The 22,861-nt window shown below is 38.5% G+C and overlaps 1 protein-coding gene across 1 annotated transcript; it reads right to left on the minus strand.

The window, feature by feature from the left end:
• Nucleotides 1–1,157: 1,157 nt before the first annotated feature.
• On the minus strand, nt 1,158–21,930 carry Dapl1 (death associated protein like 1). Its single transcript, XM_090343103.1, has 4 exons — nt 21,834–21,930; nt 15,311–15,398; nt 11,594–11,654; nt 1,158–2,723 (listed from the first exon to the last, which is right to left on the minus strand). Exons 1-4 carry the CDS (start codon nt 21,889–21,891, stop codon nt 2,607–2,609), a joined length of 324 nt encoding a protein of 107 aa, XP_090199229.1. The 5' UTR covers nt 21,892–21,930; the 3' UTR covers nt 1,158–2,606.
• Between the last annotated feature and the right edge of the window lie 931 nt (nt 21,931–22,861).

Raw genomic sequence — 22,861 nt, forward strand, 5'->3', positions numbered from 1 at the left:
GTCTGCTGTCAAATTGCTTGTTGTTCGTCAGCCCACACCAAGCTCACTGCTGCCTTCCTCGCACTCCATGTGTTTGGGAAAGCCCTTCCATTATCCCCCGGCCCCTTTCCCATATCTTCCCATTCTGCCCATTTTGATCTTGCAACCATCACCTCTCTTCCCCTGGACCTCAGCTGGCAGAAGGGAGCATTTTTGTTCTGCGTGACCTTTCCCTGCTCGCATCTCCTCCGTTCTCTTTCATTTGTTCTTTTATTTCACTAGTTCTGCTCTAGTGTCTTCACCTTCGTTATCTCTCCGTGCTCTCTCTATTTTATTCTTGAAAGCCTCTAGCTATATTCTCACAGCCAGCTCCCTTTGTGATATTTGAAGAATGTTTCATTATTCTGAAAAATTTAAAGGGAGAAGACCTTCTATTCTTCTGACCCTTATGCACCTTTTACCCAGTTTCCTATGTTTCAAGAAATTAAGTTCAACCCTTACTATTGCATGAACAGAAATAAGACAGTCTTTCACTTTGTATCTTATGAGCTCTAGTGTTTGGGGTTATAATTCATTTGATCCTACTGTATTCAAGTGACTATATTCACAGACAGCTAAATAAATACATTCTGGTAGTAATTACTGCTTTTTCTCTCTGAGGCAGGGGTTCACTATGTTGTCCAGTCTGGCTTCAACCTTGTGATCCTCTTTCCTTGGCCTCTCGAGTCCTGGGATTACAGGTTTGTGCCATCATAGCCAGTTTTTTTTCTTCTGGTGACTCTTAAATTGGAACATTCTGTAGTCTCTCTTTTCTTCCAGTACAGTTTACTTTCATGAGCTTTCAAATTTCCCCATTATTGTACCCACTACTCGACAAATGTAACTGTAACCCCTCTATACACTACCCTGTCAATAAAATACAACAAAAAACTTCCACATTATTATTATTATTGCTGCTGTTGTTGTTATTTGGACCTGGGATTTGAACTCAGGGACTTGTGCTTGCTAAGTTGATGCTCTACCTTTGGGTGAGGTGTAATCTCATAAACCTTTATGTGTAGTTGCCTCAAACTGATTTTCCTAATATGCCACCCAAGTAGCAAGGATTACCAGAGTGAGCTACCAGACCTATCTCACTGTTTGTCTTTCGTTTGTTTGCTTTGACTTTTGAAGCTGGTATAGCAATGGCAATCTACATTTATGGCTAAAGGTTCTTGCTAACTTATACAAACAGTCCATAATATTTGTGAAAAGTTAGTTAAGAGAAAGATTCTATGAGAGCTTATCTTTTTTTCCTTGTTGGTCTTGGGGCTTGAATTTAGGGCCTGGGTGCTATTCCTGAGTTCTTTTGCTCAAGACTAGTGCTATATCACATTGAGCCACAGTGCTAATTCTGGTCTTTGAGTGGCTAATTGTAGAGTGTAGAGTCTTGCAGGGTCTTTTCTGCCCAAGCTGGCTTCAAACCAGAATCCTCAGATCTCAACCTCCTGAGTAGCTAGGATTACAAGTGTGAGCCCTCGGCACCCAGCTGAGAGCTTATCTTTTACAGACAACATAAGAAGCATTTCTAGATAAAATTATTATTATAATTTTCTTTGAACATCTAGGAGAGAGGGAGGCAGGAAAGGGACTGGACATTATCTATGGTTAAGATAAGATTTGTTATATACTTATATTGACCCAACTTCTGGGAATTCTTGAAAAGTTTCATAATAAAATAACAAGTTCATTCCATAAAAATCTTCATATGAGCCACCCATCTTTGTCCTTTACTTCATAGGCTCCTAAGGTAATTTCTTATGCACACTCATTGACTCTACCCTAAACAATAGCTAAATTCTCTCTATTGATTTGTTGGCAAGCTTTTATCCTTTTGGTCAAAGACATTCTGTTGGCAGGAAAAGTGCCTTATTTGTCTTTGTATCACACTTCTTGGAATGTAATTTGTTGAATTTAAATGAGCCAAATAAAAGTATCTACCTGTGAATTCTCAGCCCACTGACTCACCTTCCAGAGCTCCTGACCAGAGCTACAGCACATCCTGCAGGGCTCTACAACTGAGTTGGGACAGGGAACAGCCTCTTTTGCTTTCAGCTTGTGTGGCCATATCATTACAGAATTCTTTCATGGTACAGCAGCTTATATAGATGAAGATACAGGGAAATTATCTTATTTTTAACAAATACCCCAAGGACTAGAATCATACATCAGAATGGAAAAGCAAAAACTGAAAAACCGGGGAGACTGGCTCTCTTCTTTCTACCACCCTATTTTAAATGCATACACTATCAGCCTTTGCAAAGCTCACCGTTCTGCTCTCTAAATGTAGCCTGCAAGGAGAATTCAGTGAGGATGGACTAAATTTAGGGTCAGCATGCAGGAAAAGATGTTTGATTTATGCTATAGAACTACATATCCAGTCACCCACTGGACCCTGACATGTGCTGAGAAAGGGTTTAGGATGTGTTGAAGTTACGATTTGAGATGCTTTATTATCCAAAAAGGGAAGATATAAAAGCTGTCTTATTTACCAAGCAAGTATAGTAGGCCTATAGAACTTTTGGTCTTTTTGCTAAGCTGTCAGATGCTGGAGGCAGCTGGCAGACGGCTGTATTTTATGTCCTGGCTTAACATTTTCGAGGCTGCTGAATAATGTAGATCCTTTTCAACGGAGCGACCTTCTCCAGAGCAGGTGTGGGTTTTTGATGTGCCTTGTGCACCATAGCTGGAAATTTATGGCTGAGCTAAAAGGTGAGAAAGGAAGAAGAAATAAGCATATTGGATTTTTTGGAGTCATGAAATATTAAAGTAGTTGGTTAAGGAAATTTCACTGGTGTGTTTGTTTCTTTGATAATACTTTATTTTTTTTGCCATGCCACTTCCTGTCTTGAACCCACAGAAGTATGTGTTAAACTGGCACTTACCTCATTAACATGTCTTTAATTTTTAAATTAAAGATGTAGATCTATGGAACTTGGCATAGTGATCCACTTATGAGTTTGAGGCCAGCCTGGGCAAGACGCTGACTCAAAAAATCAAAAGCCCTGTCTTCAATACAAAGCCAGTACATGACACACACATATATGTATATATAAAACATTATAATACACATGCAGATTTAATATATGTACATATATGCATGTCCAACTATGCATATTTTGGGGTTTTTTGCCAGTCCTAGGGCAAAAACTCAGGGCCTGGCACTGTCCTTGAGTTTCTCAAGGCTAGTGCTCTAACACTTGAGCCACAGCACTACTTCTGGCTTTTTCTGTATATGTGGTACCAAAGAGTCAAATCTAGGCCTTCGTGCATGCTAGGCAAGCACTCTACCACTAGGCCACACTCTGGGCCCCAGCTATACATGTTTTGAAGTGATATTTTAAGAAATAGAAATAGTAATTTATATCTGTAATGCTCTGTGAAATTATAGCAATTTTGAAGACACTCAGTATGCATTTATGGGTCACTATATCCTAAGAAAGCTATAAGGACACTGGGAAAAATCTTAAGGAGGAGAAATCTTTTTAACTGACAAAAGATCAGAAAGAAAGACCCTTTGAAAGAGTGACATTGTGTGTTTTGTCAAAGCATTTGACACTGCAAAGTTTTTGGTAAAGTGGCATAAAGATCATTCCATATTATTCTGTCTAAATAGCTTGATGAAAGAAAATGGAGAAACAGCTTAATGGCTTTGGGTAACAAAAGTTACCACTAGACATCCCCAGCCAAAGACATCTATGAGGAAGAAGAATAAATGGATTTAAATGAACATAGCCTGAGACTTTTTTAAAGGACAAATTTCCTGTGAAACCAAGAGACCAAAAACAATTTATACCAAGGGAAGCTTATGATGAGGCAGCTGTTATAGTTTTCCTATGAGAGTGTGAACCCAGTGACCATTTGGGTCTATTCTAATCTTTGATTTCCAAGTCCATCAATACTGCCTGAGAGGACTTCAGGATATTTAGTTTAGCCAGAAAAGAAAGGGTGAACCAGGAAGCTAATTCATCACTATTGAACTTAGATGCTCTGGCTTTGACACTCAAATTAAATAAAAGGAAGAGATAAACTGTTTATGACCCCAAGAAACACATTGTTTATGGTTTGTTTGGACTTTTCTAAGCCATGGAAAACATATGCGCTTTATATCCCTTCTCAAATATCCTAGCCCAAGCTAGAAGCACATAGCAGTTTCTTTCATGTGAAACTTGACTCCCAACTGTCTTTTCTTCTCCATCTTAAAAAATTAAACACATTGTAGTATCAATGTTTATCTCTGGGGCATAGCATCTTCAGTAATTCTTAGCCTTTGTTGTACTTGTCATTATTATACAAGTTCTATACTAATTAAACTCAAGGATTGTATCTGCTGACATTCTAGCCAAATGGATCAACACAATTCAGATATTGGCTATGCACATTGCTTTAGAGTCTGGAAATGAGCTGGGGACATTTTTTTTGCCAGTCCTGGGGCTTGAACTCAGGGCCTGTGCACTGTCCTTGGGCTTTCTCAAGGCTAGAGCTCTACCACTTGAGCTACAGGACCACTTTCCAGCTTTTTCTATGCTTGTGGTACCCAGGAATCGAGCCGGGGTCTTTCTGCATGCTAGGCTAGCACTCTACCACTAGGCAGAACTCCCAGACCTTGGGGACATTTTTGATGAGGACAATTGTCCTTGGTGTGGATGGCATGAATTTTACAGTGTGGAAAGGGTAGAGAAGGATAGACTGTTCTTCCTTTTCACGTTAGAATGAAAAGGGAAACTTAAGGGTTCACTGACTTCAGCAATTTGTTTCCAAACTAGGTGGTTTTGTTGTTATCGTTTCAACCAAAACAGATGGGATAGTTCAGGTAAGTTTTAAATCACAGTCAAGAAATTACAGGCAGGATAAACAATCTGGTAAGTTACTTAAGGCCAAATGCAAGGTAAAAGAGCATAAGAAAGGAAACAAGTAACTGTGGTCTCACAGAGATGGGGCAAATATCTAAGGTGTGAGATAAGAGGACAACTAGGGACCCAATGGAGAAAGCCACAGGTTGTTCTTTAGGGGTGAGAAATGATAGGTGGAGTTAGGAAAGCAAGTTAGTGTTATTAGTCCATACTTACAGCTTAGTTAATAGTTATTATTATTGGTTCATCTCAAGATAACCTCTAAAAATTAGAGGCTACACTTTTTATCATTAAAAAGATTATAGTGGAATGTAACATGAAATTATCTATATATGTGATATATATGTTATCTACCTTTATGTATAATATGGGCTAATTGCATTAACATAAACACAATTTACAGTGATTTGTTACCACCACCACCACCACCATCTATTTCAGGAACTTTTATCATCTCAATCTGAAACTTGGAATCATCCCAAACTAATCTGGCAATTTTGGGGGAAGCTCTGGAATTTTTATTATACTTTGTATAATAACAAAAGCGTTTCTTGTCTGATTTATTAGAATAAAAGAATCTAATGGAACTCCACTAAGGAAATATATGTATAATCACTATGTAACATTATACAACAGTTCCAAGCTCTTTTTCTCCCAAGTCTCTAGCAACTACCATTCAACTTATTACCTCTATCAATCTGGCTAGTCTTGGTTTCTCATAGCAATGGATCCATACAAAGTTTGTTTATGTGTCTGGCTTATTTTGCTCACATATAGTATATTTATGGTTCATTTGGGGAATGGTATGTGTCATAGTTCCCTTCTCTTTTAAGACTGAATGATATTTTGTTGTGTGTATCTGCTACACTTTGTTTATACATTCATCTACCCACAGATGCTTGGGGGCTGTTTTCACTTTCCAGCTATTGTGAATGATGCTGTAATAAACACTGATACACAAATATATGTTTCAGTCCCTATTTTCATTTTCTTGGTGTATATCCAGAAGTAAAACCATGGTATCATCTGGCAATTCTATGATTTATGTAATTAATTTAGTTTTTGAGGAACTACCATCTTGTTTTATGTAGCATCTGTACCAGTGCCAATCAGTGATGCATAAATGTTACAAGTTACATTTTAACTAAGGAATATGACTGAGGTTCTTAAAGCACTGCTCACCTGCTCCTTAGGAGAAAATAGTTACAAATTAGACTAAGTGGAAGCCTGAGTTATTCCTTCGGGCCTGGTGTGTCGATTGTTTTCCAGAATTATTCCTACTTCTTTCTCAGTCCTGTTGATTTACTTTTCTTCCCAAATGTTCCCAGACCAATTCACAAAGTTAGCGAAATTGCCCATAATTATTAAGCTATATAGGTTCTGTGGATCCTGTAGCCAAGTTTCATAGCAAACTTGATAGTAGGAAAACAGAAGAGTCATATTCTCTGTTTCCTCAATCCTGTTAATCAGGACCATGCTGATATAGAAGCACTGGGGATTATTGGGTGTACAGTTTGCAAAGGGTCTTGAACTGATGAAACTGCAAAGTACACTTAGGTCAGTCACCAAGGGCACTAACTCTTTGCTATAAAGTTTATATGAATAGAGACAGAGGGTTCTACTTTGAAATCCAAACTAGAAATGAATGGAAACAGCTTAGCAGAGTACAACCTACAGTGAGCAATGTTTTAACATGGCAGTTTGGGGGAAGTCTTAGAATTTTTATTAGATTTTGTAAAATGATAGTGCTTGTACAATGAAAAGTGTTTCTTGTCTGATTCACTACAGTAAGAGAATCTAATGAAACTCCATTAAAGGAATAGATGTTTTTTCAGAAGCTGTGGCTTCCTCAGTGTGGCAACATATTAAAAATAGAAAGCATTCCAAGCCTTGTGGCACATGCCTATAATTCCAGCACTAGAGAAACTGAAGGATAGTAACCATGATAGCAAATTTACAGCTGGATTACAAAGTGAGACACTGTCTCAAAAAGCAAGTACACACGACAAACCAGTGAAGATGACGACAACAAGACAAACAGAACAAAGGAAAATTCCACATGGAGAATTTACCTTCATTGTTAAGTATCTGTGATCTCAGAATCAATATTTTTAGTTTCAGAGGAAAAGTGACAGAAATGTCATAAAGGTATTTGTGATTTAGAGCTATAAAAGAAATGAAATTCTAAATGACATAAAATCAGCAGATGATTTGTTTTAGAGTATGAAGATGGATCGCTTGAGCAGTCCTCACCTTTTCATTCATCTTACAAAGGTGTTAACTTCCAACTCTGAAGCTGGTCCTTAAATTTCCACACCCTGTTAGACAACATGCTTAAAACATTCAGTTCACATCAGTGAAATTCAAGGATACTCCTACAGTGATGTTAATCTACAGAACAAGAAGAGCTATTTAAAATTTATAGGTGCCATTGATAAGTTTTATCTTCTCCAGGATTCAATTTCACAGGTGTCTGATTTTGGCTAGTGGTGACTCAAAGTTTGGCGAGTTAAAAAAAAATCCAAATTTTAACCAGACTTCAACATTCCATCCTCCCTATAATCCAACTCCGTTACTGTTTTAACTGAATACTTTTTATGCTGTGTGTCACAATTGTTGTCAAGTTTAACTTCGAGGATTGTTAACAGATTTAATATATTTGGCAGTGTCATCCTTTTCACTCTTTGCTCTAATTTTTTAAAAGTAAATGAGCAACCATAAACTTGAGAGGAACTTCATAACTTCTAAAAGGTCAAATAACCTTTAAGTCGTGGGTGGAATTGCTTTAAGATCAGGCCTGCAACATTTTTTAATCCAAGAGCTTTGAGTTTCATGGCACCTTCTGCACAGAAATATCATACCATGGGGCAACAGGAATCCTTTTTACTTGGGACAGGAGAGGTAAGAAGGACTGTTTGGAGAGATAGGTGAGAAAGGAGAAATGGGGTGTGGGATGGGAGAACTAAGTCTATGTGTTAATAGTGGAGAAATAGAAAGAAAAGTTCAGATTCTTTACTTAGACTTTTATAATCTTAATCTTGTAGGGATTGTTTTCAGTCTCCTCAATCTTATGCCCTAGGACAGCTTTCAAGTAGGATATGCAGAGACAAATAGCATGCAGAGAGAATTTACTTCTGTGACTGAATGTTTGGTGAGACCACATAGACTGGGCATTGACTTAGATTGTTACATTCTTGTAATCAGTAGCAGAAATAAAGAAGTGGATCTAGGGGCTAGGTATAATTTCAGTGGAGAATGGCATGCTGAGGCTAAGACTTCAATTCTGCTACTCTATATTGTATATTTCATCTGATCAATTGTATATTGTTAGGTCCCCATGACAATAAATAGTATGGGAGGGGAGGGACACTGTAATACAGGAGAAATCTATGAAGAAGTTGTTTTTATTTTTGGGGGGCAGTTGTGGGGCTTGAACTCAGGGCCTGGGTGTTGAGCTTTTTTGCCCGAGGCTAGTGTTCTTTCTACCACTTTGAGCCACAACTCCACTTCTGGATTCCTCATGGACTTTCCTACCTTGGTTGGTTTTGAACCTCAATCCTTAGAGCTTAGCCTCCTGAGTAGCTAGGATTGCAGGTGTGAACCACTAGCACCCAGTTTCAAGAAGAATCCTATATGTCTTTTTGATTTTATGGTACCACTTGCTATAGTTGTAGAGCATATTGTTTCATTTTTAAAAACAATCAAGGTCTAACTCACTCATAGTGAGCTACTTATTTTAGTATTCTGCTTACTGAATTTTCATAAGTACATTTCTGTGGCCCCCACCACACACAAGAACATTTCCTTATTTACCCCAAATCTCCTCTCCTGTTGTCAGACCTGGTGGCCCTCATTCTCACATCTCTATTATTTGCTAGGTTTATGAATCACTCTTTGCTTCAGGATGAACTATGAATTCAAGGCAGAGTTCTTTTCTTAGCATACTAACTTCCATATTTGTGACAGTCGCTTATGGTAATCTTAGAGCTTATTTTTGCTGTTGGCTCCTTATCCATTGCTTGGGATTTGAAATGATAGAAGGCTGGATGCATGCCCGGGAATAGAAGCGAACACTGCCTAAAGGCTTGCTGTACTAGGTACTTTGCATGTATTTATTATATGACTTCATTTTACAATCACACAATCTTCTTATGAAGTAGAGCTATTAGTCAGTACATTTTCATGCACTGATGAGGAAAGAGAAACCTGAAATAGGGAAGGAAACTGCCCACAGATACATAGCTAGTGAGTGACAGAGCCAGCCTAGGTATCAAGCAGATGTAAGAACCTGCTGTCAGAACCAAGAGCCTTCACAGCCTTAACTCTAGTCTGATTGTATTGTACACTGACATTAAATATGTGTAGCTGCTGTTACAATTATTTGTAATAGCATGCCATTAATATTCTCCTATGGTTTCTAAATGTAATTTATTGTCAGCATTACTTATGACATACTTGTTAATAATTATTTAGTATATGGGGAGAGATTATGCTTTTTAATCTTTGAAATAAATGATAGTTTTTTAATGCAAAGGAAAAGGACCTTCTGTGTCACAGACATAAACATATCTGTGTATAAGAACACAATATAGAGCCTAGCATTATACGTGTTATAGAAAATGATCAGTAATTAGTGAAAGGTTCTTTTATTTTGAGTTAACATATATATCCTAGCTGAAGTGTCTCTTCTACCTCATTGCAGTTACAAATATGTGTATGTATGTGCATGCGTGTGTGTGTGTGTGTGTGTGTGTGTATGTGTGTGTTTCCCTGAGGGTAAGGGGTTCAGGGGACAGGAATAGGAGCACAAGGTGCCATGGTGGTGATTGTGTCACCTTGCTTCCAAAGCCAAGGAGGTCGAGTCACGTGTGACCTCACCCCAAAGCTTAAATGGGAGAACCAAGTCATGTTAGAAGACTGGAGCTCTAACTCACCATAAAGAGCTCACTCTTGCACTCTTCCTGTACCATCATGTGCTTTAGACAAACTCTTTATTTTATGGTCAGAACACCAGCACTCTGGACTTAACAGAGCATAAGAGATCACTCTGCCTCACAATCTCCAAAGAGTTTCATGCCTGGGAACTCATTTACTTCACAATGCAGCCCTTCAAACTACCTATTCTTCTTCACCTCCATTTTACAGATGAGAAAACTGAAGCAGAGGAGAGACAATTTACTCAGGGTGATGCTACATAGTGGGTAGTACTAAGTGGGGACTCTAAATCCAGTTCCTATGTTTTAATAAGTTTAAACCAATGATTCTCAGACTCTTGCTTTTGGCAAAACAATACCTTAATTATAGCTGATTATTCAAACCAAAAGAGCCTCAGAAGCAGAGAATGCAGAGAGACGCTTTCCTCTCAAGTCCCACTGATATCTACCCAGCAGCCAGATCCTCCAGACAACTCCCTTCCTTAGATTTTTCCTCAACCAGGGGAACTAATGCATATCACAGGAAGGAAGATTAGAGTAGCATTTTCCCTTTAAAATGTTTATGTTCACTACCTCCCTTTTCTCAGTAAAGTCAAATGCTTCTGTCTCATTCGGTTGCTCTGTCCTCACTTTTCATTCCTGTGATGCCCCTGTATATGCAGTAAATCTACACACTTTTTCTTCATTTACCTGTTTATTTTAGACTAAGTGATTAAATCTCAGAAATGCTGAGAGAGAGGAGAATTTAAAACCCTACTCCAGTAGCCTGGCACCCTCTACAGAGGCCACCCTATCCTGCCTCATCAGTACATGTGAGGGTAGCAGCAGAGAGGTTATTACCTTGACTGTCCTTGCCCTGACTAAACTTGTTTACAAAATTTAGGAATAAATGATTGACTCTGAAAAACCATACTGCTAGCTGGGTGCTGGTGGCTCATGTCTGCAATCCTAGTTACTCGGGAGGCTGAGATCTGAGGATTGTGGTTCAAAGCCAGCCCGAGCAGGAAAGTCTGTAAGACTCTTAGCCCCAATCAGCCACCAGAAATGCCACTGTGGTTCAAACTGGTAGGGCACTAGCTTGACCACAAAGAATTCAGGTACAGTACCCAGGTCCTTAATTCAAGCCCCCACAACCTACCTAAAAAGCAAAAGCAAAAACAAAAGAAACAACCTACTGCTAACAACTTGGTAAATTTCTTCTTTGAAGAAAAAATTTCTTTATAGAAACATATACATATGTATACACATATATGTATATGTATGTATATATGTACATATATATACATATATATATGTAGAGAGAGAGAGAGAGAGAGAGAGAGAGAGAGAGTAAAAATAGCACCAGTCAATTATCTTTATAAACAAATTTTACTGGATGAATCTCAGGTAGTGTCCAGGATTTCTGTAGCTCTAAATCATGCAATCTTCTCTAGCCACCCTTGCCTTAAATAATATATTTCCTTATGGGACTAATGGGTGAAAGGAAGGTCAGAAATTGCTGAATTTCCAGCACAGTCTGGCTATCTTTTGTAAAAACATGCTAATGTTTCCAAAAAAAATTGAGAGGGAAAAGTTTTGCCAATTCAGTATGATTTTTCACTTTATTTTCTACCATATTTTTCAAATGATTTATTAAATGGATACTGTTTCTCTGATCAAGCACAGTCATTTTTCACAAGGACATCAAATCTCTGGGCTGGGATAAAATTTTGGTGGTCCATACCCTCCCATCTATTGTGTGAATACTTCAGTAAAGCATTATATGATTCACTTGTACATGGCTCTCACCTTGTCCAGTGTGTCATTCAAAGCATCTAGCATCTGTATTTTGGCAACATTTGCAATGGCACTGTGAAAATGAAAAGAAACTTCAATTAGCCTTGAAAATGTTTCAGTAGCTGGTGGCTCACACCTGCAGTCCTGCATGCTTAGGAAGCTGATATCTGAATATCTCTGGCAAACCAACGGGGGCAGGAAAGTCCATCAGACTCTTATATCCAATTAATCAACAAAAAGCCAGAAGTGGAGCTGTGGCTCAAGTGGTAGAGTATGCTAGTCTTCAGAGCAAAAGCTAAAGGACAGCAACCATACCCTGAGTTCAAGTCCTGTGCTGGCACATGTGTGCACATGTACAGTACACACACACACACACACACACACACACACACACACACACACACAATAATAATGAAAAGTTTACACTAAATGATTTATAGAGAGGACTATCTTCTTGACCTTCAAGTTTCACTCTCCTCAGTCGTACCTAGAATATGAACATTCTGTTTCTGTGTATCCATTTGCTATATGAGCTTTGTAGGCCAAATTACTAGTATAATTGGTTTCTTTTTCATTGAAGTGGATAGCTAGGTAAATATCTACAAACTGGAAACACTCATCAAATCAACTGCCCACCAAAGGCTCACCCTATTCAGACTTAGAGACCATAGGTTAGTGCTGATTTTAAATTTCATAGAATGAACCATTTGTAATATGTACTTTTTTGTGCTTGGTTTCATTCTCTCAGGTAAAGTTATATTGGAGGAAGTTTTCACTCAGGGTTGAGTCTGAGGTACAATGTCTTGAAGGCAAATGTCGTTGGTGTATTTTTTTCCTGGATGGTATATGTTGGTTAATAGCAGTTATCAGGGAATAGACATAGCTAGATAATGCTTAGAAATGTATTCTGTGTATGGAATATATATATATATATATATAATGTACAAATAAGCGTATCATCCATGGAAATAAAGCTCCCAAGTAGGAGAAGGTGAGTAGCCCAGGATTTACCATGGAGTTAATGCAGCTTCTATTATGCCCCCCAAACCCCATCCGGGGTACTGGGAGTGCTCTTGCCATTTCATATTTGTCATTTTTGGTTATTCTTTAAAAATCCCTTCACCCCTTCTCTATTCTTCAAGTTTCCCATAACTTGAATCTGTCCCTGGCAATTAGGGCAATAGAGACTGTTCTTTCTTGCTGTTTGCTGTGTAAGTTCTTTCTAATAACTACTAAAAAAGCAATGTTTTTAAGAGACGGTTCCAATCACTGCTTTATTACTCTCCAGCCAACTCCTCTGCACAGTTTGAATTAACAATATGTCCCTATTTTTCTGAGGTGCAGAGAAATGAATGACCTGTCCATTGGCTGCCTGCTAGAAATCATTTCCAAGCCCAGATTTTTTAGAGCTGGAAACTCTGGCCCTGACATGTTAACTGGTGTGACAATAAACAAGGCTTATGCTTGAGTGGAGCTTTAGAAATGGAACAGACTTCCTAAATTAACCAGCTTGCAAGTCAACAACAGTCTGGTACCCTGTACAATGTGTATTTGTAGTTTTAAGAACTGTCCAAGATGCTGGGTCAGAAGATAAATACTGTGCCCCCCTCACTCTTTTATCATGAGCCGGCTATTTTCTGATACTAGAAAAATTAAATGACTAGCTGCCATTGTGGGAAAAATCAGTATTTCATTCTAACATGGAGTGGTGGGGAATTCTTTAAAAATTCATCTCCAGAATTGGAAATAAAACTTTAAAAGTCATTTACAATTAATTTAATATTGCAGAGAGTCACTGAGATTTAAGATGTCTTGAATATCTGTTTTTTTATTATTGGATTTTATTGTTGGGGTAATGTATAGAGGGGTTACAGTTACATTTGTCAGGTAGTAGGTACGTGACTTCTTGAACATTGATACCCTTTCTCATGTTTTTCTCCTACTCTCCTTCTCCCCACCCCTTCCCAATCATCTTGTTTTTCCCCTTCCCTTCCTTATTTCAAATAAACAAATAAACATCTATACAATATACTGGGTACCAAAGTCAGATACAGTAATAACATGAGATAAACCATAAGGGAAAAAAGAAAAAAGAAATAACTTCACATAGTGCATTAAGAGCAACAATCACAAAGATATACCTTTTGTTTCCTTATCCTGGAGTTTCTTTTGCTTAGTTAGGCTTATCCTATATGGTCATATGTACATAGCTTTTGAGCTATTGTGATCCTCCACTAGAAGAACCCTAGATGTGTACTAATTATTACAAATGAGGGAAACAATGGAGCCCATGTGTCCTTGGGTCTGGCTTACTTCACTTAATATGATTTTTTTCTAAGTCCTTACAATTTTTTTTCATTTCCTTACAAATGGGGCAATGTCAATCTTATGGTAGCATAGAATTCCATCTGTTTATTAACTCTTTTGAAACACTCATCCACCAATCTATGGAAACCATCTTAAATTAATAGTCTCTCAAGAATCCTTCAATTCTGGGCATCTACCCTGAACATCATAACCCAGGATATGATAAGGACACCTGCTCAGCTATGTTCATCTCTGCACTATTCACAATAGCCAGGCAATGGAAACAGTCCAGATGCTCTACTGTAGATGAATGGATACAAAAAATGGGGTGTATATATATACAATGGAATTCTACATAGCCAACAGACAAGATAAAATAATGGCATTCGCAGGGAAGTGGATGAATCTAGAGAGAATCATGTTGAGAGTGAGACAAGTCAAGACCTAAGGAACAAAAGGCACATAGTATCCTTAATATTAGATCCAAAAAGTACAAGAGCAAGGACTCAATATTTGCATACCCAATGCTATGGACATGGTATTAGAAATATAAACACAACTACATAGACAAAAATTTATGACTCTATAGACATAATGTTTTATTACATAGATTAATATGTATCTATGATATACAAACCCTTAGCCTAATTTTAATTATGTTCTAAAATCTAAGTGCCAGTGATTGTATATAGAGATTCCCTTCTTGAATACTTGTTTGCTAAATATATCATTTGAAATATGATGTAAAATCAATGTTAATAAATTCTTTAAGAATAAAAAAGACTCCCTCAATAGGCTACTTCGAGGAATCAGTTCTATTTGCTTATTTCTCTTTAAATGCTCAGGCTTTCTTAGTCAAGGCTTAGAGTGGAAGGACCATTTGTGCAAGGGATCCAGCCCACCCTCTTGGCTTGGCTCTGGGAATAGCCAATGTGTCCAGTTTCTGGCAGAGGATTAGGGAGAAACCAGCTTCAGTAGCTGTGTGCCTGCCAAATATAGTAGCTGTTATTTCTTAAATAATCGAGTGATCCATTCAAAACAACAACAACAACAACAACAAAAAGCATTTGTTTTTAATTCAGGGGGTTTGTTTCAATAGAAAGCACATTATGAAAACAAGGCCAGACAATATGGGATAAAGGAAAATGGGATAAAGGGAGTGTGCATCAGGTTTTGGTACATTTAGAACCAGGTTTTCCATGGAGGGGGAGGCTGGGCTTCTGTGAGGTTGAGGGGATGGGCAGGGGTCGTGGTGGGGCCCACAGAGTCCTCCAGGTGGTAACCAAGTCAAGATACTTACACTGCTGCCCCACCCATGGCTGGCTGCCCAAATGCATCTAAGACCTTGGTTTGTTCTAAATTAAATAGAGACATTCAAAACTCCTTGAGGTGTTGCAGGAGAAGAGCTTAAGCAATCCCTACCTTGATTTCTCTAATCCTGCTTTTTTGGTATGTCTCTCCAAGATGCCCATTTCTTGCTTTTTGGAAATTCTCATTCCTCCAGCTTTTACTATAAAACAAACAAATATCAACACAGAAATTAGAACAGGTTTGTCATTTAAGGCATGATGTAAGCTTTGAAAAAATGTTCAGATTTCTACTTTTAAGGGTTGAAATTTTTACCTAAAATACCACAAACAGGTGGGAAGAGAGGAAGGATTGAGGTTTGCTTGTTTATATTCACAGAAGTGGAGCCAAGGTTGAAAAAGCAGGTTTTGCCTTAGAGTTGGGGAAAATAACATATTCCCATGGGTTTTTCCACTGAAACTCTTTTTTTTCCCTTGTGATCAAACCAATTACATTCTTCATGATAGCATTTCACAATTACAATGTAACACTCTGTTTCCCACAAGATTAAAGCTTTTGCAAGGCTTGCATTCTTTTTTCCAACCAAAGCTTCCAACAGCTAGATTCGGAGAGATGACCCATGCAATTCAACGGAGGTGCTTCAAATTCCACTGGACACCAACCTTCAACCCCAGATCCCAAACTTCTATGTGTCTGAGTTCAGTACTTACAACGAGTAATTAAACTGAATTAATAATTCTGCCATTCAAGAGATCAATTAGTGTTAATTAAGCTACAGATGACCTAACAGTAATTCAAGTGTTTAACCATGTCAGATGAAATCAACTTTTAAGAAAGAACAACCCATTTCAGATTGCAAGTCAAAGCAAATACTTTTTTTGGTTCCCAGGAAAATCATGCGTCTAAAATCTGACACGCTGGAATGAGGAATAGCTAAATAGACACTGATGTGTTTGAACTTGTTCATTCTTTTTATGGAAATGCCACAAGGACAATTTTCTGCAACTAGTTCCGAAAGTTTCTGAAATAAAGAAAACCTATTTCTCGATGCCTTTGGGAATTGACTTTATCATAGTTCTTTGAAAGTTATTTATTTTTTGAATGCATGGAGGAAGCTGTTTTAATACAATTCATAAGGCATAAGAAGGTTTGCAGGCTCCTCCTGCCATTATTTCCCAGCCTCCCACATCATCTCCCAGTTATTGCTAACCTTATAGGTTTTCCATATCTTTACAAGTATTCTTTTCCCACCATCTCTCCTGTCCTCCCTCCCTCCTTCCCCTTTTCCACCTTGTACTAGGATTTGAACTCAGAGTCTTATGCAGCTATATAAGGATTTCTACCGCTTTTTGGAGCCATTCCTTCAGCCTCTTTGTATCATTTTTAGACAATGTAGCACGTATCTATATACTCTTTATTTTTTCAGTTAGCCTTGTATATTTCTGTATTTATATGTCTTTCATTTCAGTGTTTATTTTTAGAATTCCATTATACAAACACTTTATCTGTGTTTATTTAACCAGTGTGCTAATCTTGCAATGGATATACATAATTTGCACCAGATATACACATATCCATAATGTAGCTACACATATGTATACATTTATGTAATTAATTCCTAGAAAAGATCTTTCTAGGTCTTAAGAATATGTACAACTGTGAGGGGTTTTGTTTGTATTTTTTGACAGTGCTGGGGTTTAAACTCATGGCCTCTCACTTGCTAGGAAGGCATTGTACCACAGGAGCCATAGTGCATACATTTGGAAATTTGCCCAATTGCCCCTTGCAAAGTTTGTACTAGTTTACAGTCTCATTAGTTAAAGTGACAGCAAGTGTGCCTCAGGATTACTAGGACACGTTTCATTTTGTCAACTACTAAGTTTAAAAAGAAAGGTACCTTGGCTGGACATGATAGGTCACACCTGAAAACCTACCTAACTTACGAGTTGAGCTCAATTTAGGAGAATGGTGATTTGAAGCTAGTCTGGGCAAAATATTCACAAGACCTTATCTCCTTCAATAAAAATTAATCCTCATAGTGTGATGTGCTCACTGAATTATGGATTAAGGCTTTCATTGCCTGGGGTAATTCCATCAGATGGAACCAGTTTGTGGGAGGTCATCTTCAAAGGTCTGATGGGAACATTGGTTATACCAATTTCCCAGGATCTAGATGAACCTTCATTTATAACCCAACACAATAACAAATAAATAAATAACAAATAAATCTGACTCAAACAATCTTTCCAAGATCTCATCATAGCCAAAATAATCCATTTAAAATTATAATCATTTCCTAACTCCATGTTTGGTACTATGTAAAGTTTCTTGAGACTTTGTAGAAAGATCAGCTGAAACTGAGCAAAGTAAAATATGAACGGTTCAACATTTTAATGGGAAAAGTAAAATTTTAGTATTAATAAATACTTAATAAATAAAGTACCAATAATAAAAATAAATAAATATAAAATAATATAATAATAAAATATAAATAAATACTTAAGACTTTAGGACCTTGCAGTAAATAAGATGATTTAGAAAATAAAGTTCAAAAGATGTGCTTTTGGTTAGCTTCATTAGAAAAGTAAAATTTGAGGTGAGACTGTAGCTCAGTGGAAGAGTGAAACTAAAAAACCTAAATTTAAGAGGAAGCAATTAACACTTTGCTTTCTTATCTTTGTATAAAAATTGAACTCGTGGTAGAGTTTGTGGCTTATTACCTTTTGAATATGAACTTTGTAGTTTTGAATTCTATATAATAATTTTCTAGTTAAGATTTTGCCAGACATTTTTTTGAGGGGGTGGTAGAAAGTAATCAAGATTTTTTTAAAGGTTCCAAGAAAAATTAGGGATTTTTCCCTTGCCTAATCTATGGCAAAAGCAGACACAAAAGTTGGTGCAAATTCTGCCTATCACTAAGAATTACTGCTTTTAAAATTAAAAGGAAAACGTTTTCAAAATGCCTACTTTGTATTCACAGCTGATTTATTAATAAATTTTCAGTTTTCAGTCAGCTGAGACCCAACAACAAAACCTTCCACAGGGAAATACTGTAGAACAAGTCAAGACTTTTAAGCAAGCATTGGCACCCAGCCAACTTTCTTTTTCTTGAGGTGGGGTGGGAGCTTGAACTCAGGGCTTGAAGGGTTTCATCTTTCTCTTTTCCCTTAAGATTGTACTCTTCCACTTGAGCCATACCTCCACTTCCTTTTTGGGGGGAGCTGGGTGTTTGGAAATAAAGTTTCAGATTTGTCAGCCCAGGCTGGCTTTGAACTGCAGTCTTCAGATCTCAGCCTCTTTAATAGCTGAGAGTACAGGTGTAAACCACTAGTACTGGTGAGTTCCAATGTCCTCAGGTGGTATGGGCTTTGGTCCCTCGTCGAGGCTCAGTTTGTTCTTCTGTTATCCTCCTGTGGAACTGCTGCCATGTCTAGAAGTGCCTAACTTATGCCCAGTGCCCAATCAGCATTGAGCAAATAGCAGCTTCTCCTACAGTCAAACTCTGTCTTACCCGATGTCTGGGATATTGTGTTTTACAATCCATTTCTTAGACTTCACAAATCTTCCCCCTCCTTGAGAGGACAGAATTGAGATAGAATTGAGAGAATCAATCCTTTAACCCTTACATAGTCCTGATCATTTACCATGTTTTGTATTAATTTCACAATTGGGCAAACCTCTTCTCCCCCAATTTTCCATTCTCTAATGAACCAGAAAGCTTCTCTAAGAATTCAGTGGTAGCCTCCTTAAGGCTTGGATTCAATTGGCTTAAACTAATTTAAAAAGCACAGGGAATATATACAAATTGAGTGACTGCTAGTCTTTCTGCTCATCTTGTATTTAGCTCCTCTGGACCTCCTTCTGCTTCCACATTTTTGCTACTGCTGTTCATGCAATGGGGTTTTTATTAAAACTAAGAGTGAGATAAATCAGAAAAGCAGGTAATTCAAAGCTATTCTTCCTAGAGCACAGGCCACCTTTTGTTTAATGTTGTCCTGTTTCGCAGCATAAATGCATAACCAGAACTAACAGAGGCACAATAGATTACATTAATATACATGAAAGAAAAACCTCTAAGCACTCCATATGTAGGTGGAGAGTTACGGCTGACTGACTTTTGAGTGGTTTCATTTTAAATGAAAGTATAATTTCCACTGCAGTTTCTTTCTGTCCTGATGTTTGTAGCAAGGCCTAATGCAGCTCTAACCCCAAAAGGTGTTGAAATGGGGGCCATCATTTCTGACTGCAGGGTATTTTACTGGAACAGCATTTTTTTAGTTGTTGCTAGTCCTGGGCTTGAGCACTATCCTTGGACTTTCTCAAGGCTAGAAGCTCTACCACTTGAGCCTCAGCACCATTTCCAGCTTTTTTCTATGTATGTGGTACTGAGGAATTGAACCCGGGTCTTCATGCATGCTAGGCAAGCATTCTACCACTAGGCCAAACTCCTGGCCTGGAACAGCATTTTTAAAGGGTCAGTGTTCATGTAACAAACACTTTACACAAGCTACTAATTTTCTGAGCCCAGGGGGCTCTCCTGCTTGTAACCCTGGCGACTCAGGAGGCTAAGTTCTTAGGTTCAAACTAAGCGAGGGAAGGGAGTGGACAGAGGGAGACAGACGGACAGATGGGGAGGAGAGGGTGGGAAGAAGAGAGACAGAGACAGAGACATAGAGAGAGAGACAGAGAGACACAGAGAGAGAGACAGAGAGAGAGAGACAGAGAGAGAGAGAGAGAGAGAGAGAGAGAGAGAGAGAGAGAGAGAGAGAGAGAGAGAGAGAGAGAGAGAGAGAGATTTGAGACTCCATCTCCAATTAAATAGCAAAAACCCAGGCTGCAGGCATGACTCAAATATTATAGTGTTAGCCAATTAAGCCATGTGAGTGAGAGTTCAAACCTCAGATTGGCCTATTGTACTCTAAAGATGAAAATAGCCAAATAACAATAAAACCCTTAATACTAATAATCACAACAATAGCCATACTAGAGTGATATTATTTACATCCTGTTTGGGGAGATAAGAAAATTAGGGCTCAGAGATCTAGGATGAAAGTGACATTGAAACCTTATTCTGATTCCCAAAGTCACCTCATACCTTTTCCATTGTGCCAGGTTGGCTTCCCATTTCATAGATCTGTATTTGGCATATAAAACTAGGGTGAAGACAGCTTGTTGGCATCTAATTATTTTTATTCCACAAATAAAATATAGTGCTTTTACAAACTGGCTCAAACTTAAAAAAATGCAGTAAGGCCAACTGAAGGTTGATGCTTCTTTGTTCTCTTGGGCTTGGTGGGGAGGCAAAAGTCTGCCTTCTTCTCCATCCTAATTATCCCAAACCTCTTGTCAGTAGTGTCACAGTTTATAATAATTAATTGTCATGCTAGAGGCATAATGACTTGCTTGATCGAGTCCTGGTGTACTATGTACACAGAGTAATTAGCAGTCATTAATGGCGGAGACAGAACGTTCCTGGTGGTTTTAAACTTCCATTTGGTTTAAGTTTGTCTCTGTGTTTTGTATGCAGAAATATAATTTAGCAAATCAGATTTTCACTTGACTATTTTGTGAAGGATTGGGGGTAGAAGTAGTTGGAAGAAAAAACTGCCTTTATTCTCCCCTTTTATAATAAGTATGCTGAGCTTCTCTTTTAATGATTTTTACATCTGGTTCCTGGCCATTAGTTTGTATCATCATTACCTTTAAATACAGATAAGGTTAAATGATGCTAAGTGCAATTACAAACATGTCAGTAGACTGCCCAAGAAAATCAGGCCTGCCCTCCACAAACCGTGAAACAAGACCAGCCTTTCACCCTTTGATAAAGTTGTACCTTTCACCAGCTGTCTTCACATCTACAGCAGAGATACTGAAATAACCTGGACTTGGAGGCTCACAGAATTATACCATAACTTTCTAAGTAGAGAAAGGTAGGCACAAAGCAGTCAAGTTTTTGAGATTCTGTTTAAGGAAAAAAGAAGACAGTTCAAAGAACAAAAGTCTAAAAATAGCTAGGTACACCTCAGCCAATCTATGTGAACATATGCTTAAGTACAATAGAACTATGTTCTGTATTCCAGAGAACTGGTACAAATAGCATTTGAAAAAAGACACCCGTGGGAGGCTTTGCAAAACCCTTTGATAACTACCTTTCCCAGCCCATTGTCCCTCCAGTCCTTTCCTTGCGTTTGTTAGAAAGGGCTTCTCCATTTGACAAGCAAATTACATCTCAGAGAGTCTACCCAACCCCAAAACCTGAGGAGAGAAGGATGGGGTGCTGTCTTCTGTGGGGGAGCTGGTTTGCCTTGGCACAAGGTCAGATGATATACAGGTATCTTAGGGAGACAGTCTAAGAGCTGGGACTTCAAGGGGGAGGTTTCCATGGTAGCAGATCATCCAGGTGTAGATGTGTCACAGCAAGCAATGGCCAGGCAAGTATAGTGCTGCAACTTGACAAAAGTGGCTAAGACAAAGGTGGCTAAGAAGGATGAAAGACATGGGAGGAAATCAGGCCAAAAAAGAAATTGTGGTTGGTGGAGAATCTCTGCTGGGGGTGGAGAGAAGGTTCTGTGAGCGTTGATGAGACAGAGGCCTTCACAGCAGCCATCGGCGGGCCAGAGGACAAGTGGGAGCCTACCTGCAGGAGGACGCCCTCCTTTCAGCGGGGCCAGCAAGACTTGCACTTCATTCGTCATGGTGTATGTGTATGTCAATGCCAGGGCCTTGCCCCTGCTCTGGAGGCTGAGTGCCAGCTGCAGCTGCCCAGCACCTTGCCTTTATACTGGCAGGGGAGGGGCCCCTTGAGGGTATTGCTGAGCAGCAACAGGGTTTGTCACCCTGGTCTGTGAGAACCTGCATCTCCTTGGTAAGCTTTCTCTTCAAAGGCAACTTTTGTTTCTTCATCTAAAAAGACAAGGTAGATGTCTACATGGGTTAGGACGTTCTTCTGGTCTTCTGTCCCAGGAGGAAGAGGCGATGCTTGGGATTTGGTGGAATTCTTTCATCACCAACCATCCTTTCTTCCTCTTAGTATAGTGTATCAGTGTGACAAGCTCTTTGTGGCACACTGGCATGAATTGAAAGACAAGACGAGACATTTGTTTCAATAACTGATCTTTTTGAAGAGACGGCTATAAACCAGCACTATGTCTTTATGTTTCCCTTTGTAATTACAAGTACTTTTACTGAGAAAATAACTGGAGATAGGAACAGAGGATGGGAATCATGTATTTCTCTTTTGTTTTGATGGGAGCAGTCAATATAAACAACCGAAAATACAGAGAGGCTGGTTAAATTAAGATGCAGGGACAAAAATGCAATGTAGTACATAATGTAAGTCATGTTTTCAAATACTGTCTAATGATGTGAAACTAGCAATAAGTTAATGACAAAGTAGACTGAAAAAATCACCAGATGCAAGTTTTATTGACACAATGACAATGTTTTAGCTACAGTGCCAAGGTTCAGCATACAAACATGTGGTCTTCAATATCTGGCCTTGAATTCAAACAAAAAGTGTTCTTCAAAGAACATGGGTAAGAAAGAAAATGAAGACAAGATAGTGTGTGTGTGTGTGTGTGTGTGTGTGTGTGTGTGTGTGTGTGTGTATGTGTGTCTATACTGAGACTTGAGTCAGGGCTTTGCCATCTCACTCGGTTTTTGGTC

Source organism: Megascapheus bottae, chromosome 12, assembly GCF_031878675.1.
Source record: "Megascapheus bottae isolate mThoBot1 chromosome 12, mThoBot2.hap1, whole genome shotgun sequence".
NCBI classification, from domain to species: domain Eukaryota; kingdom Metazoa; phylum Chordata; class Mammalia; order Rodentia; family Geomyidae; genus Megascapheus; species Megascapheus bottae.

Excerpts from the sequence above, each read along its gene's own strand:
- Dapl1 (XM_090343103.1), bottom strand. The coding sequence starts at position 21,891 with ATGACGAATGAAGTGCAAGTCTTGCTGGCCCCGCTGAAAGGAGGGCGT. Across the intron at positions 11,655-15,310 it reads GCAGGATTAGAGAAATCAAG|TGCCATTGCAAATGTTGCCA; the intron begins GTAGGGATTGCT and ends TCATTTTCACAG. Across the intron at positions 2,724-11,593 it reads TGAATGACACACTGGACAAG|CTCAGCCATAAATTTCCAGC; the intron begins GTGAGAGCCATG and ends CTCACCTTTTAG.